The sequence below is a fragment of the Castanea sativa genome, chromosome 4 (assembly GCF_040712315.1).
Source record: "Castanea sativa cultivar Marrone di Chiusa Pesio chromosome 4, ASM4071231v1".
In the NCBI taxonomy this organism is placed as follows: Eukaryota; Viridiplantae; Streptophyta; class Magnoliopsida; order Fagales; family Fagaceae; genus Castanea; species Castanea sativa.
Window position 1 is genome coordinate 40,728,081 of NC_134016.1, and position 18,125 is coordinate 40,746,205.

At 33.2% G+C, this 18,125-nt stretch overlaps 1 protein-coding gene across 1 annotated transcript; it reads left to right on the forward strand.

Moving 5' to 3' along the window:
• The first annotated feature begins 2,413 nt into the window (after positions 1-2,413).
• On the forward strand, positions 2,414-10,801 carry LOC142630405 (nucleobase-ascorbate transporter 6). Its single transcript, XM_075804396.1, has 14 exons — positions 2,414-3,272; positions 4,239-4,336; positions 4,452-4,631; positions 4,956-5,056; positions 5,425-5,500; positions 5,581-5,640; positions 5,795-5,979; positions 8,064-8,160; positions 8,565-8,651; positions 9,533-9,591; positions 9,688-9,779; positions 9,897-9,974; positions 10,067-10,227; positions 10,342-10,801. Exons 1-14 carry the CDS (start codon positions 3,131-3,133, stop codon positions 10,555-10,557), a joined length of 1,632 nt encoding a protein of 543 aa, XP_075660511.1. The 5' UTR covers positions 2,414-3,130; the 3' UTR covers positions 10,558-10,801.
• The last annotated feature ends 7,324 nt before the right edge of the window (positions 10,802-18,125 follow it).

Here is an 18,125-nt window from a genome sequence, read left to right on the forward strand (position 1 = left end):
GAATTGAGCCTATATTTGAAAATTTTCATCTGGTCTCGATTCCTTTTGGTTTAATTGGTGCAGGAGGATCATCCAAGCTTGAAAAAGGGAATGAGGGATGGTAAAATTGGGAGGAAATTTAAAAGTAGTGGCTTGCATAACATCATGATGATCTCATCAAGAGCTTGCCCAAGCCATTCCTTTAAAAGCAATTATTGATGCTTCCCTTCTACACCTTCATTTTTTCTACATCCTATTTTAAATATAGACATTGGAAGTCTTTGTTCTATTTTTTTAAGGAAAAAATCTCTCATGCGCTTGTGTGGGGCCTACTTGTCTGTGAAAGGCTGGTGTGCATGAGATACCAGCTCTTTTTTAAGAAAAACCATAATATTTTTAGATTTGTTTTAAAAATAGGAATTCTCTTCTCAAAAGTCCTCTTTTTTTTTTTTGTTGAAAAAATCATAGATGTCAGTTATTAGCCTCCTGTCCAAACGGACCCTTGAAGGTTCATAAAAATTGTTATGCACATATTTATGTTTATTAAAATTTTAATCTAAACACCCCTTAACAAACTGTTTTATTTTTTCTTAATTTTAAAATTGAAGCTTGTTTTTTAAAACACAAACCAATATCTTATGAGAACAGCTTGTGAAAAAATTATTGTATGAAAATTGTTTGCGAAGCAACTCTCGTGGATTCTACAAATATGTGAAACCTACAAAATGCGAGGGAGATGCTTCATTAGGTGGCTTCGTAAGATACTTTATCAACTCCAATATTTTTTTAAAGGTAAATAAAACTTAGGTTTGTTTTTAAGTGAGGTAAATTAGGTTTTCCAAATAAATTAAAACATAAAATTGAATTGAATTGGAAGTAACCTAATATATTATTTCACATAGAAAATTATACCTAAGTTTTAACATTTGTTTTTGTTGTTGTTGCAAATTGAAGTTAGGGTGATATTTATTCTTAAAGGTGTGTTATTATTCCCTCAAAAACCATTTAATATATACCCAAACATGCTCTAGTTAGTACTAATTCAACAACCCAAGGTGGGATCTTTAGCTATAGTGCAATTCTTTCAAGGGTTTATTTTATAGTTTTACATTCTCTATTAGTTGCAAAACAGGCTCAATGATAGGAACTGTTGAATGTTGAATGTTGAATGTTGAATGAAGCAATATACATTCATATATGGGTGCCAGTTGTATCTGGAATGGCTGGTCAAGGCAACACGACTCGAGCCCATTGATTAGGCGACTTGCGGTACAAGCGTTATGAGGCTTTTGTCGGCTGTCCTTTTTATTCATCACCATTGCGTTGTTTTGGCCTTTGGGTGCCCCAATATATATTCCCTTTGATACTAGGCTACACGTGATCATCGTCTGCATAATTCCCTAAATGCCCATGCCTTCAATTATTTTATGTTGATAATGTGTTTCGGTATTGAAGGGTGTTACTGACATTTTCGTGAAAAGAACGTGTAGTATTTATCAAAACTAGGTGCATTCTTATCGGGAAAAGTTGGTAATCGGTGAGTGATATTGCCATGGCAAGCTTTTATAGTATTAAAAAGCATTGCACAGCGACATTAACATTTTTTTTTAAAAATAATTTTTTAGAGAATAATTTTTAAAACATTATCTCATTTTATTATATTTAGTAATTAGTAAGGATTTTAAAATGAGTTAAAAAAATTATTTGTTAAAATAAATTGTTAACCATTGCCTTAAAGATATCTATTAGCATGATTTATATAAAAAAAATGGGTTCAAAAAAAATATTTTTTAACAACTCTATCGCACACGAAACTAAATAGAAAAAATAGTTAAGAAATAATTAATTTAACCCATTTTAAAGTTGCTACTAATTAGTAAATATAATAAAATGAGATAATTTTTAAAAAAATTAGTCTTTACAAAATGATTTATTTATTTTTAAATGTTAATGTCAAAATAAAAAAATAGCAGTGCAATACTTTTTAATACTATAACTAAATACATGAAAATACAGGCTAATACAAAAAAAAATATTTTTAGTTAAAGTTAACAACCAAACAAGGTAGTTTTAGAATTTTCTCTTGCACCCATAATTTCTTGCCTTGGTAACAAACAAATATAGTAAAAAAAGAAAAGCATACAAATATTATCATCATTCATGGGAAAGGAACGAGAAATGTTTGTTATGGAGTGACTTTGGGGTTGTTTGGTAGAGTAGTTAGAGATGTGATTTTTGTATTTTTTTAAAATTCGTGTGAGTGAAAAAGTGTGTAATGTTATTTAAAATGTAAAAATGTGAGTTTAAGATAGGAAAACAAATGAACCCTTCATGTTTTTAGAGAGAGAAATCCAATCGTCAAGAGAGAGAGAAAAAGAGAGACTTTAATAAAGCTCACTTGCCTTTTAATTGCACTCACCTTCCTTTTAAATATATCGTTCAATTTATATCTTTCATTTCTTCACCCATTCACTCATACACACACACACACTTTTTTTAAGCTATACTTTTTTTCTTCTTTTTCAAATAATCATTCCCCACTTTTTAGTGAAACACATTTTAGCTGTGGGGCACATACCCTAACATAATTCAGATTGATTGACTTCAAAGACCTTTTCCCACTTTTTTTTTTGCTAGACCTTTTTCCCACTTGATCTTTGCTTAAGAAAGAGTGTTAAAAAAGTACCTTTTTTCACTGGACCCTGTTTATTTATTTTTTTCATTCACATCACTCACATAGTATATTAATTATTACTACCACCATTATCACTATATATCCAAATCCTTTAGTTACACTATCATTTTCCCACTTTTTTTTTTTTTTAATTTGTTCTTTTCTTTGCAACAGTTACGCCCCAACCTTCTGTTATTATCATCTCTTGTATTAAGTGGGTTTCCATGTGGTTGGTTCAATCTCTTGGGACCTCCTATTATTGAGTATAAAGCTTTTGTTTTTTTTCTCTACCATTCTCATTCTACAGTGGGTTTCTTAAGTATTTAAGATCTGGGTTGTGCTTATATTTGTGTTTTCATACACCTTTTTCTTTTTTACTTCTTGTAGTAGTAAGTGGTTGTCGAAGTTTTTGTTTCCTAGTGAGTTTTAGAGAGAGAAGTTGTAGAGAGAGAGAGAGAGAGAGAGAGAGAGAGATCAATGTCTGGAGGAGGAGGAGGTGGTGGTGGTGGTGGTGGTGGTGGCGGAGGAGGAGGAGGAAAATCTTCTGAGCCAGCGCCACACCCACCAAAGGATCAGCTACCCAACATTTATTACTGCATTACAAGCCCACCGCCATGGCGTGAGTAACAGTATCTCTTTCTCATTCACTAAAAGTTTGTGTTTTTATTTTTTTTGCTTCTGAGTACTGACTTTATGGCTTGGATTCTGAAGTATTTTTCATTTTTGGAAAGTATAAAGTGGTGCTAAATTATTCATGGTTGGTGGGTCTTGTAGACATAGTTTCTCACTCTGATTCTTCTGAATCTATATGGTATATCTTTAAGGTAGGTTTTTAGTATTATAAGTTAGCTTGATTTGGATACTTTTTCTCTGGTTTTAACCGTTCAAACTTCAAAGTAGCTTTTTTCTGAAGTCTCTCTCTTTTTTCTGTGGCAGATACCCTTTTTTCAGAAAGTGAAGTAGAGAATTTGTTTTTTTAAAATTTAAATAAACCTCACTTGTGCACTGGGAAATTCTAGTTTTTCTTTAAAAAAAGAAAAAAAGAAAAGACCAACTGCTTTTTTCACTGAGCTTATTAATGGCTTTTCTTTTGGTGGAAAATTTTTAGTTTTTGTTTCTGCTGATTGATTCTCCTACTTAAAATTTTTTTTTGGCCTGTTGATGCTATGTATTAGTATTTTTTGAGAAACTTGTGATTTGGTTTTCAGTCACTAGATTCCATGTTATATGTTGCAACCACTTTATTTCCTTTTTTTTTTGTTAGTTGATGTCCCTTTATAGAAAATTTTCTATACAGTACTTTTCTTTTTTGGGTATTTGTTTTCATTCCTTCCTGGTTCTTTAGAATACACATTATATGGCTCGTCTCAACTCAAGAATGTCTCTTTCTGACTATTTGGGGATGGCTACCCAAATATTTACTAGCAATTTTGATGTAATTAGAAGAATTTCAAGTCAAATATATTGTCATAGTTCAGAGTACTATTTCTTATCTTCAAATTACTTCAGTACCTTCCGTTTCAAATTTCGCCATTGCTTTCATTAGTAAATCATTAAAACAATGTGTTTATGGGAAATAATGCAGCCGAGGCCATCCTTCTTGGGTTTCAACACTATCTTGTGATGCTTGGCACGACAGTTATCATCCCCACTGCTCTGGTTCCCCAAATGGGAGGAGGAAATGTAAGCTTCCGAGGAAAAAAATTGCAAAAAAAAAAAAGAAAAATAAATAAAAAACTGTTTATTTTTAAGGTGTCTCCAATAATTCTGACTTAAATCACATGTACTGTTGTAATAGGTGGAGAAGGCCGAGGTGATCCAGACCCTTCTTTTTGTTGCTGGTTTGAACACATTGCTGCAGTCATTGTTTGGGAGTCGACTGCCTGCTGTCATTGGAGGGTCATATACCTTTGTCCCTGCCACAATTTCAATTATCCTTGCTGGTCGATTCAGTAATAGCACCGGCGACCCTGTGGAGGTTTTGTGATCTCAAACCCATCCTCATTATATTTGGTGCTATTTGTACAAGTTGGTGAATTGCTTGTTAATATGGTGTACATAAGTATTGTTGAGCATGGGATATTGCTGGCAATGTGTCTTTAGTTCCCCTAATTTGAGCGAGCATACAATCAAACCAAAACACTAAATGCCACACCTTTGGAAAAAACAAAGATATCCATTTGAAAAAAATAACAAGAAAGTTGTCTATCAGTCTATAATGCATTCAAGATTCACATTAATTTTGCTGATGTATGCTCCAGCTTGGTTGTAACCATGTCACGATGTCTTGATGCCTATACAGAGATTTAAGAAGACAATGCGGGCAATCCAGGGTTCTCTTATTGTTGCTTCAACTCTTCAGATTGTCTTAGGATTCAGTGGCCTTTGGCGCAACGTTACAAGGTTAGTACAAAACCAACACAAAATTATATCAAACTGCATAAGTCTTGGGCAACTTTGGACTTTTCCCCTTTTTATAGAATTATCCAGATTCTATTTCCTTGGGCCATATAGGAAAGCATCCTGTAAAATGCCCCTTGACTTATATGTCATTTTTCATGGATTAATTTTGGTTGGTTCATATTAATTTCAATTTGGTTACTCTTAATCAACTTGATTTCTGAAATAGCAATTATTGTCACTAGCTTCATACTGACACATCTCCGCATTTACTCCAAAATAGTCTCATCAAACAGAAATAATTGAATACTCTGCTAGGGACTTTTTCTCATTACAATTTGATGAATAATTTTCTGATTTCCATTCTTCAGGTTTCTAAGTCCACTTTCTGCTGTACCTTTGGTAGCATTAGTCGGATTTGGGCTTTACGAGTTGGGTTTTCCTGGGGTAAGCCTTCTTTTTCTGCAATGTGCACACACTAGATCATTTGTTACTTTTGGATGTTAACTTTTGCCTTGAATGTCTAGGTTGCCAAATGTGTGGAGATTGGGCTGCCAGGGCTTGTTGTTTTAGTTTTTATCTCACAGGTAATGGTCTTTAATGTGTTACACCCAGTTTTTATGGTTTTGAATTTATTGATGTGTTATAATCTCTTGCCTTATGTGAATTTTATCTCTGTAACCTTACGGAGCATTGATTATTGTTAAGCTGAGGTTGTTATTGTTGATGCTTTTTGTGCAGTATTTGCCCCATGTGATACATTTAGGAAGACATCTCTTTGACCGTTTTGCAGTCATTTTCACAGTAGTGATTGTTTGGATCTATGCTCACCTACTTACCGTAGGCGGGGCATATAATGGTGCATCACCAACAACTCAAAATACCTGTCGTACTGATCGTGCTGGACTTATAGATGGTGCTCCATGGTAAGGATGGGTCGTTTCATCAAAGAAACTAGTTTAGAAACCTGTGCATATGCACGGACACAATAAAAAATAACAAACAAAACACACACACACACATCATACATATCACAATTTGAATTATTTTTTAGTTAGACAAACAAATGGCATTGAAAAGCAAAATCTTTCAAACTTTCTCTTCTTATTTTAGATATAGAATTAGATATATAATTGGGATTTTGATGGTTCATTTATATTAACTACTTGTCTTTTGCATTGAGTTAACTCACTGGGCATAAAAATTTTAAAAATTAGATGGGACACGCGCAAAATTAGACTCAAATTGAAAATCTATTTGGATTTTCTCTCAGCTTTGGTTATATATATATGACTGCTCCTTCCAAGTTGAAAGTTTCAACATTTCTTCTATAATGACTATAAATTTGATTATTGAGGCACAAGATACAAGGCCTTGATATGTAGCTCTATATGATCGTTTTGTTTATTGTGAATCCTTTTTTTCAAAACTTTCTTATTCATTAGATAAAGTTTGCGCTAAAATCTCTTTCAATTGGATTGTGTGGTTTAATTGCTATTTAGTTACTATATTGGAACTCAAATTTACCTGTCGGGAATGTGTTTGGGTAATTTATGATTATTTTGCAAGTGAATTATGTTATTTACAGTCATTTAGTTTTCCTTTAACAAACTTTGGTTAGCCATATTTACATGTGGCATGCAGATTTGGCATGGCTATATTTTCATGGACTACTTAGAGTTTTTACCTTTTCTTTTCTTTTTTTCCCTTTTTTTTGGTGGTTGGGGGGATTGGTGGTATTTGAGATTTAACACAGATTGTTAGGATTTAGAGTTGTCAAATTCCTGTATAACAATGTATGTATCAAAAATGGTCATAAAACATGTATGTTCAAGTTAGGTTGAGTCAAGTGTTGAAGAGCTGCCTTAAGTTTTGCACTACTGGAAATTTTGCTCGAGTGAAACAGTTAGTCAGACAGAGAGTTCATGTGATTATTGCTTGACGATCGCTTGAGCGAGATCTCAGGACACCGAATACTAATTCTACTCGAAGCAGATTTTTGCTGGTCTTTAACCTTCATATAAATCCATCATGATGCATGACTTTTTGAACCCCAAGAAGGCTGCCATACCAAGGCAAACCCTGAGTGCCTTCCCTTGAGTTTCAAATCAAAGAGATCCTTTGTTTGTTGTTGATCTCATTGAACCTGAACCTAATTGAAACTGCAAAGATTCTTGAGTTTCAAGTCAAGAACTTCAAGAACCTAAACCTAATTGAAACTGCCAAGATTCTTACCTTGTGTTAGTGTGTGCACTGACTTCCTGGAGTTCCAGCTTGGAACAGCAGGTGTGTCATTCATTGTGGAGATCATATAGAAACAGTCTAAGGTTCTGGAATCATTATGGTGAAGTGTACGGGTTGTTTACTTGGTTACATAGGGTCTAGTTACAAAGGTTTTGTAAGTCACCCTTGTAAAGTTCTTCAAAAGTTTTCCACTTTGTCACCAAATTATTGTGTTCGTGTGTGTGTGTTTTATTTTATTTTATTTTACCGTTTTCTGAATCATGGTGATGCATATTTGTTAGCCTTTTTTTGAGAGCTTGATACCGTGTTGATTGATCTTGGATCTAAGCGTTATTCAAGTTTGATGGTTAGAACAGATAGAGGTAAAAGCTGATTTTTCACAGATGATTTATTCAAAATAGTTGCAAAGACATTCATTTTTTTGCATCTTGAACTGTGATATATTTATTATTTTCTTCAATGGTTTGGAAAAAATTTCATCTTTATGTTTCCATAAATCATTAATTGATAAAGGATTCATACAGCTGAGCCCAATTTAGTGGTATGCCCTTTTATTTTTAATTGAGTTATCATCTTAAACCCTTATTACATTGTATACATGTTATTGAATGGAGCCATGATCTGGGATATAAAAGTGGTACTATTGTGATTATAGTTTGATTAAATGCTGCATTATTATGTTTACTTTGGTAAAAACATAAATTAGTATGTGTTTGATAGCTGACATGAGTGGGAAAGAATTGATTATTGAAATTTGGGTTTGCAGGATAAGAGTTCCATATCCCTTTCAATGGGGAACTCCTTCATTTGATGCTGGTGAAGCCTTTGCAATGATGATGACTTCTTTTGTTGCTCTTGTAGAGGTCTGCTTTCTTTCTTCCTATTGAAATGCTTCAAATTAAGTACCAAAATCCATTACATCATTGCCGTTGTTGTTGGCATAATTCATTCTGCAGTTCTAAATTATTATGTACTCTTGCAGTTATTCTTATGCCTTTCATTTGAAGTCCATTAATGAGTTGATGATAGACTAAAATACTCCTCATCAGTAGAACTCCATTTCATCTTGAGATTATATGATTATCATACTTTTGCATGAGTGGACAATTTAACCTTCAATTAGGCATTATGATGTTCTTGTCTTCAGAGTCAATTTGTGTTTCAGACTTGTAATACATTATCAGTACCCTGTTATTTTGACTATGTTAATACTATTTGATTTATTGGAGTTTTCTCATTTCTTGTATCTGTCCAATGATTTGAGCAGTCCACCGGTGCTTTCATTGCGGTCGCAAGGTATGCAAGTGCAACTCCAGTGCCACCTTCCATTCTCAGTCGTGGAGTTGGCTGGCAGGTAATTAGGAAGGATTGTGACTTGTCCCATCATATATAAGTAATGTGGCAAACTTGTCAATGCAAAATTGAGGTTCTAGTTGTTTTTTCATCTATGATCATGTGGATAATTTCCAGCTTAATTTTTCTTCTTGTATGCATGGATTTATCAATATACTAATGCAATGAAACAAATAAAAGAAAATGATTTTAATTGTGCCCTTGATAATGTGTAGCCTGTTATTGCTTCTAGACACTGCTACAAATCTCTCTCTCTCTCTCTCTCTCTCTCTCTCTCTCTCTCTCTCCTACCCCCCCCCCCCCCAAAAAAAAGGGAAAAAAGAGTGCATACTACAAATCTCTCTCTCCTACACAAGCATGTGCATGAAAGGAACCAGAAAGGAAGAAATGTTAATAAATAATAACCATTCTTAAGAACAAGAGAAGAAACAGAAAATTCTACTATACATGTATGTAATTGACAATAATGTATCCAAATATTAATGCTTCCCCTTCATATCCTATATGTTCTTACCAATGTTTAAACCTCAGCCTGTCCATGTTTACTGAGAACACTATCTTATCTGCATAATCTGATTAAACAATTCTTTTAGTGAAGAAAATATCTGGATAAAAGATATAAAGATGAGCACTCAATAAAATGGTTGTACTTGATATCATAAGAAATGTATGGACCCAAAATTTAGAGAATTATCATATTTACTCTATCCATCTCTGGGTTGTTGCTGAAGACTGTAATTAATTGTGGGATTTGGTGACTATTTTTCAGAATAATACCCATATAGGTAAAAATTTGTGTTCAATACCATTATGCAAGTTTCTTGAAGATCTATTTCAGGTGAAAATTGGATTCTTATTGTAGTTAATTGTTTTTGCTGACAGGGAGTTGGCATTCTATTATCTGGGTTATTTGGAACTGTGAATGGATCCTCTGTATCTGTGTAAGTCTTAATAATAGGGAACACCTATCCTGTTTTGAGTATTCTATTCCAATTAAGTGAAAAACAGATTTGAGGACTCTACTTGCTTTTTTACAGAGAGAATGCTGGTCTCTTGGCCTTGACTCGTGTTGGCAGTCGAAGGGTAGTGCAAATATCAGCTGGATTTATGATTTTCTTTTCCATTCTTGGTAAGAAGTTGTTGCGTGAGATGTTTTGAAATGCATGATAATTGAATAATTAGTATTACTTGGCCTTTCTCTGCAAGCATTTTGTTCCTTTTATCAGAACTTTTCATCATTGTACAGGAAAATTTGGAGCTGTCTTCGCTTCAATCCCAGCACCAATTGTTGCTGCCCTGTACTGTCTTTTCTTTGCTTATGTGGGTAGGTGTCCGTGATTTAACAGGTTAACAACCAGGTAGGTTGACATCTGAATCATTTTTATCATTTGTAATTATTCTTATCTTGCATCGCAGGTTCTGTTGGTCTTAGTTTTCTTCAGTTCTGCAACCTAAACAGCTTCAGAACAAAGTTCATCTTAGGCTTTTCTATCTTCGTGGGCTTGTCAGTGCCACAGTACTTCAACGAGTATACAGCAATCAAGGGTTATGGTCCTGTCCATACAGGAGCAAGATGGGTATGGATGACATATGTGAACCCTGAATGTGTCTTGCTTTAGTAAACTTCTCTTAAAATCATGTCATGGTTGGTTTCGATTCCGCTAACTAAAGCATCACTCTTTTCTTGGCAGTTCAACGATATTGTAAACGTCCCTTTTTCATCAGAAGCTTTCGTTGCTGGCTTGGTGGCATATTTCCTGGACAACACACTGCATCGAGACCCTTCAATCAGGAAAGACAGAGGTAAACATTGGTGGGACAAGTTCCGGTCCTTCAAGGGTGACACAAGGAGTGAAGAATTTTATTCCCTGCCCTTCAATCTAAACAAGTATTTCCCATCTGTCTGATATTATAAGGTTCTCTATCAGATATTGCTCTGTTGAAGGTTCAAAGGCTCTTTGCAAGATCATGTTATAAATCATTGTTGTTTCTATTACTTGTGAATCTTATTACAGGCTACATCAGTAGAAGATTATCTTTTCCTTTATAGAATGCCTTGGAACATTTATTTAATTGTTTTCTTTGTTGTAAATCCGATGGCAGAACTGGATTTAAATTTTAAACTACTAGTGAAGCAGTTTTATCTCTCTCCATTCTTTTCGCTTGGTTCTGATTCTCATTTTATGATTGTCCGTCCATGTCACTTCAACACAAATGCTTGAATATTCTTATTTTTTATGCTCAACTGAAAATTATGATTTTGAATGCTATTTTAACTGCTGAATTGTTTAGCTTGTGGAGATTGTCCATGCCTCCTTGGTCTGTATTTAAATCACAAAGCACTTGTACAATGAATTTAAAATCAGTTTTATCTATGAGTTCTAGTTAGTTTAGCTCATCTGTTCAAGTCTATTCTATTGTTGTTGAATAAGAGATTTAGGGTTCAATTTTCACTTACAACAAAAACCAAATGGTGGCTTTGGCTTGATGGTAAAGAGCAAATATCAAGGAATGGATGCTATAGACTAAAATTCTAACATATTCATTAAAAAATCGGTTTAATCTAATTGTAGGCATAAAATAGTAAAAAAGAAGGCCATGGTTTAAAAAAAAAAAAAATTTGTCCTTGCTAATGGACGGTTGAGAATTTCAGTTCAACTCATTTTAGTAGTTGAAAAACAAGATGGAGTCCTCGGCGTTGCGGCTTCATATCTGATTTTCACAGTAAACTAGCTAGGGAGGCCCAATTTACATGGGCTTTGTTGTGGCTGGAAATACATAGCATTTTAGGCTTGAGGATACTGTGATAGGTTGCTAGCAACCTTGTTCTTTTCTATGGTGAAACTGGGTTTAATAGACCTTAGAATGGAGCACCTTACAATTAATGGGAGTCACCTCTAATTACTCAGGTGACAGGGCACCCTACAAATTGATATGAGTGGTGATAGGGCATCCGCCTGTCGTTGCCTTTTGAAGTCCAGTTGATCCAATGACTAGATCAAATATCATGTATGGAGCCAGGGGACTTTAATGTGCCTTAAATAACCCAGGTGAGGGGAACCATATGAAAGCAATATGCTTAAAGGGTTAATCTAAATGATTGCAAGAACATGGAAACCAATTATGATTCCAGTTATTAGGCTATTATGGATGGCAAAATGTCTCTATCTTGCCTTGATCTAACCAATACTACCACACAAGCCTTGTGTGGGTTCCCCCCTACTGTTGTCCCTCCCCCTTCTGTTTTATTTTTAGTTTACTTTCATCAACGCTAGTGCCACCTCATTAGGGATGTCAAAATAACTTTGCTCTATTTTGGTTCCGCTTGTCCTGGTCCTACTTCGTATAAGTTCTCCTTATCTTAAATAAGGGTTGTGACAGGAATAAGGTATCTATGATCTGGATTTGCTCTGGTATGTTTACGATCCTCATCACTTCAGAGATTATAGGCTCCTTATGGCATGGATGTAAATGGGGTTGAGGACTTTGGCTCCGACATGGTGGAGTTACAAGGCTTCATTATTTTGTAACTCAGGATTTCTAGATCAGGTTCAAGTTCAATAAGTTATTATTGACTATTGAGTATACAATCTACAAGAGTGGACCACCCTATCTTAATAATTGTCTTATATTGACAAATTCTTCTACCTATTTTTTTGGCATTTATAGAAAAGATCATATTCAATTTGATTCAAAGAATATAGACCATAAGCATATAGAAAGGCTAAATTTTAGGTATAGACGTATAGTACATTAGGTGCTCCAATCAAATTCAAATACATATTTTATATTGATCAATGAAGCACAAACATTATTATCTTTTCCAAGGACAATTTAATTTAATATAACCATGTGTTTGACAGTTTGAGGTGGTAGGTTAATTTAGGAATGTTGTAAAACTAATCATTCTATTATCTTATTGTATTCAATTATATTCGAAATCATACTCTTTGTTACCTCCTTAATTAACATGTCTTTTTTTTAACTATTTCGATTAATGTTATTTTAGGTCTTTCTCTATCTTTGTTTGTTTTCTTGACTTATATGAATTTACTCTCTCTCTCTCTCTCTCTCTCTCTCTCTCTCTCTCTCTCTCTCTCTCTCTCTCTCTCTCTCTCTCTCTCTCTCTCTCTCTCTCTCTCTCTCTCTCTCTCTTTAGTGCATAATGCATTAATTTCTCTCCTCTACACATGACTAAACATTTTCAAATTGACTCTCCCTTATTTTTTCATCAATATATTTCACTTCTATTGTTAAGCAAATTTCCTCATTTCGAAATTCAAATTCTATTTTCCTTGTATATTCACTTATCCAATAGTTTCGAGAGAGAGAGAGAGAGAGAGAGAGAGAGAGAGAATACAATTAACCTTTTTAAATTGATGTCGTCCTATTTGAAACAAAACCATGCCTCAATTTGAACCCGAAAGGCCTAAACTAACAAAATATTTTATTATAATAACAATTATAATTATTAAAATTTCTTGTGTGTTTCTTCCTCCGATAAACTAGGCACAAATCTATATATATAAGTGATGACATCCCGCTAGCTTCTTGGCTCATGTCATGTGTTTTAGGTACATAAGTTGAAATGAACAACAATCATATCCTTACAATAATCCCAAAAATCATCTCCATGCTGTTTGGTGAGGAAGTTCTGATCACACTGTTAAATGCCAAAGTAATGACAAGGGGTCCTACAAATGTTGCACCCACCCAACTCAATTCAATTCATGAGTCATGACAAGGAGAAGGAGCTCAATGCTACCCACTAGTTTAATACTCAAATCAAACACAAATAATTGTTGGGCTTTGGATATAAAATATATGGTTCTGCAGATTCTGTACGAAAGAAGTTAAGATCTCTCTTGAAATATTTAATGGTTATAGTCCACCTCCTTATGCAACATTTTGAGCAAGAAAAAAAGTGCAATATTTAAGGTTGGAACTTGGAAGCCTTAATACCCACGATTTCACAACTTTCATATCAAGAAATGCTTTCTGGGATTTTGTCTAATCAAACTTGGGTACAATTAGTGGCAAAAGTTTTTCCTTTTGTAAATTGTTATTAATGTTCTAATTAAAGTCTCACAACTAGGTTTTTCATGGTTTCACTGAAACTTCTGTTGGGGCTTTGTGAAAAGCCATAGTTCATAGACTCTTATATTTTATATGACTAGCCTAGGTTACCAATGCCACACAAAATAAAAAATTATCAAAGGTTCCCTAGGAATAGATTATGAGAGTGAAAGATCTACAGGAGTCAAAGTTTGCATGTTCTTAAATAATTACTGTTGTGTTCTCTTCCCGTTGAAGCAAAGATCATGACTCTATTTCCCAGGTAGATATTGAAGCTCCCAATGCTTTCTGGATATGGTTGCCTCCAACTCTTGCTCTTTATGCTTGTTAACCCAATTTAAAAGATTTCTTGTAGCAAATTGGGGAAAGTTGTAGTTATAAACAGGTGTTTCAAGATATGGAAAAGTACATTTTAGCATGTGGTTGGATTGATTTCACATGGTGCAAGGATGTGCTAGTTATTTTTGTTAATTACACGAGGTCCTTTATTTCAGAAGATATAGTAAAATAATATAGGAGTATCAAAATAATAGTACTATATACTAAAAAAAGGTAAAAAAAGGAAAAGATTAGAAGATGAGATATCATATTATTTTAACTTTAGGTATGGTTGCTTTATTCAAGATAAAATTCTTAAACTGATTATGGCTTGAAACTTCTTAATGTATGCAATATTATGAACTTTTTACAAAAACTAGTGGATGTCCGCGCGATACGCGTGTTCGTTATTAGTTATTTTATAATACTCATGTGTATTATAATATTTGGAAAATTAATTTCGATTATGTATTATACATCACTAAAATAATGAATGAAAAAAAATTGTAACACAATACATCCATAAGTAACAATAATTAATTAGACTGTAAAAATGTCACTACATGCCCTTTTTTGTTTGATCACGTGTACATGTATATAGTTCTTACATTTGACTGTTTCCAATATAAATTTTTTTATTATTTCATTTTCTTTTTTTTAGAAGTATTTATTTATTTTTTTAAAGAAAACACATGAACTTTTGAATTCTAAACATCTAAGATTTAAGGTTTCTAATTCTTAAAACTAAATATACATGTGAAGAGATTAAAAAAAAAAAACAATAATTGAACAGGAAAATATAAACTTATACTATTTCATATTTTAAGTTTAATTTTACTTATATCTAAGTACCTTAATCACTTACAAAGATTAAGCACTTTCCAAAAATATAAATAAAAACAAAAAACACATACCTTTTAGAAACTCCATATGTTGTGAAAGCATTGTATCAAGCTTTGATAATATTATTAAGGAGTTTAGAGCATATGCACCTGAAACCAAAAGCAATTTCATACTCTTTTGACACTAATTTCTCTCTTTGTCTCTCTATCTCTCCAGTCCTATTTTTCTTTTGGCCTTTTGATATTTTGTGAAACTGGAATATATAAAAGAACATAAAAACTAACATTGAATGGAGAAAACCTTTTATTTATTAAATTAATAAAATTAAAAATGGAAGAGTTCAAGAAGTTGAAAAAGGGAGTAGAACCAAATCTTTTAATTTTCTACATTTATGGCATAAACTAATCATTGATAAGAAGATGAGAGGTGAAAAGCTAAATGAAAAAGTACTCATACAAAGCGCTACGTGACAGAACCTCATGTACTGCTGCACGAGGTCTCCGCTTTTATATATATATATATTGATATTGATGATTGATTTGACAATTTTTTTCACATGTCGAGTTAGCAAACTTTTATTGGTTATCATTAGGCTTACTACCACATCACTTTTTAACTTGCCACTAACAGTTTGCCGCATTAACATATGTCAAATTTTTTCATCTCTAAACTTTATCTTCTTTTACATGTCGCTGTATATGAACATTGAAGTGGAAGTACAAGCTTATCTGCAAATTAGCCATTTAATCATTTTTATCAATGTTTCTGCTGAGGCTACCTTTTTTTTTCTCATTGTCCACACTAGATGCAACTACCTGAAAAAGCTAATTTGAGAGATCAAATTTCAAATTAAACTTAAGAAAACACATTGACATAAAAAAAGTACTAGTTATACAGTAGTAATTAACCATAGGGCTATAAATAAAAAGAGAACGGATATGTATGAGAAATTTATGTGTATTCTTTGTAATTCATTTATTTTCTAGCACCACATTCCATCTTAATTTTTTGTAATCAGACTGTGGTTTTACCCAATAAAAAAGTTGGACCAAATTAATTTTCAGTCACCAAAATTTTCAAAGACCTTGCCAAAACACAGCTTTCAAAGACACAAGGCCTGACAGGATGGTGGCTCCACCACTTGATCTGTATCAATTAATTTGTTCTCAGTTTGAACGATCCAGCATGGAACCTTATTGTGGTCCCCACATTGAACACTGATATAGCTCAAGGCATGGAGCCATGGAGGAATCATTTTGGGGGGTGTATACTATTTCTTCCAAGGGGACAAAATTTCTTTCTAAATCAGTCGAAGGAACAATTTCTTCGTTTTAAATGATTATTTAGGTTTACCTTTAGTTTACATGATTTAGTTTGTAGTCAATTCAACTTGTTTGAATTACTTAATGAATATAAAATATATGTGGATAGTCATATAATTAACGTGTAATGATTTGGGGAACTTACTCTAAAATCTAAATCTATATAAAAGAAAACTTGTCCATTGACTGCGTATTCAAAGCATACTCTAAATAATAAAAGACTTAAAAGTATAGTAATTTAATGGTATTGTCTAATATTTCTTATAAGGAGAACCTAATTTTGAATACCCCATCCCCCACTTATTGTAATGAAAAAAAAAAAAACCCTCTAAATTAAATCATAAGTTAGGAAATTTGTTTAGGAATAATATGATCAACATGACCTCCAATAGTTTCTCAAAAAAAAGAAAAAGAAAAAAGACCTCTAATAAGTCAAGAGCTTAAAGTTCAATTGGTTGACATTTCGTGGTGCTCTCCAACGAAAATATTAAGAGTTCAAATCCTCTCCCCTTTTAACTATTGATGTGTGTGTATACACACACACACACACAAATCAATAAAATTAAATTTCCTTCTCAAATATATAATCTATTTTTTGCAAAATTAATTCTTAAAACGGTGTTCTTTAGAAATTATTATTGAGATTAAGATGGTTGTGCCGATTCATGTTAATTCTATTATCACCCACTCATTGCTCCTATATATGTTTTAAGCAATAACCCCAAAAAATTTCTTTCATAATGAAATCACTTTTTCAAATTTTTATTGTTGTTACCTAGAGATAGAATAAATTTTGATTCAAATGATATCTCCCAGTGATAATAACATCATTTGTGACATTCCATATCTGTGATTCATACCCTTTCTCTCCCTCCCGTGAAAAATATTAATAGAAATCCTATTTAGTAATTCGAAATGTCTTAAAACCTAGTATAAATTTGTCTACATAAAAACTTTAAAAATGAAAGGCAGGTTTGTTTAGGGATGGCAATGAATTAGGACAAGGTCAGATTATGGTTGACCCGTTCTTGCCCAATCCCCTCTTTAGGACATAGAAAACATGTGCATGGTGAAATGGGTTGGGTAGGTCGGGGTCGAGGAAGGTTTGAGACATTTTCCATCCTTAATGAGATGAATTTGATATTAATGAGATAGAGATAAGGAGAAATGGAGGGCCAGTTGTGAGAGGTCTAAAAAAAAAATATTACTCTTGATTTATAATTCAATTGTTACAATAATGAAACTTAAAAGAACTAAAAAAAAAATACTCTAGATTTATAATCCAATAATTACAATAAGAAGGAGAAAAGGATTTGAATTCTAAATTTCTTCCTCAAAAACTCAACAAAAAAAAAAAAAAAAAGTTGAGTAAAACAAATCTCTTGGTTAAATATTATGGTAAATTTGGAACAGAGGTTGAGTTCTCTCTTCCCCCTCCATCTCCGGGTTATATTTTATGTCAGGAGTGTCATAAGTTATGACTCAAGTCAGATTTTCATTTTCGCCCCAAAAGAAAAAAACTTGAGTTCGAATTTTTTGCAGTTTAAAAACAAAAGAACACAACAAGAATCTTTTACATTAGATGACAGGAAAAAACCACACACAAAAAGTTTGAGACATTTCTTTCAGAACAGAACCTTTGGATTTGTCATCAAGACAAACGCATCAAATTACAAGAAGAGGAACCCACTTTGCAGCCTTGTTCCCAAATCCCTTTTTTTCCTTCTAGCAATTTGGTTCTTGTTTGCTTTTACTTGGTCCAAGTGGAAAAAAGAACCTTTAGCAAATGGGGATCCCTCTTTTTTGTAGGACTCTCTGGAATAGAATTTCAAGAGTAATGTACAATTTTCTATCACAACTCGCTACATAGTGAGTTGTAACTTGCGAGTGGTTGAAGTGTGTTCTAATATGGCCTA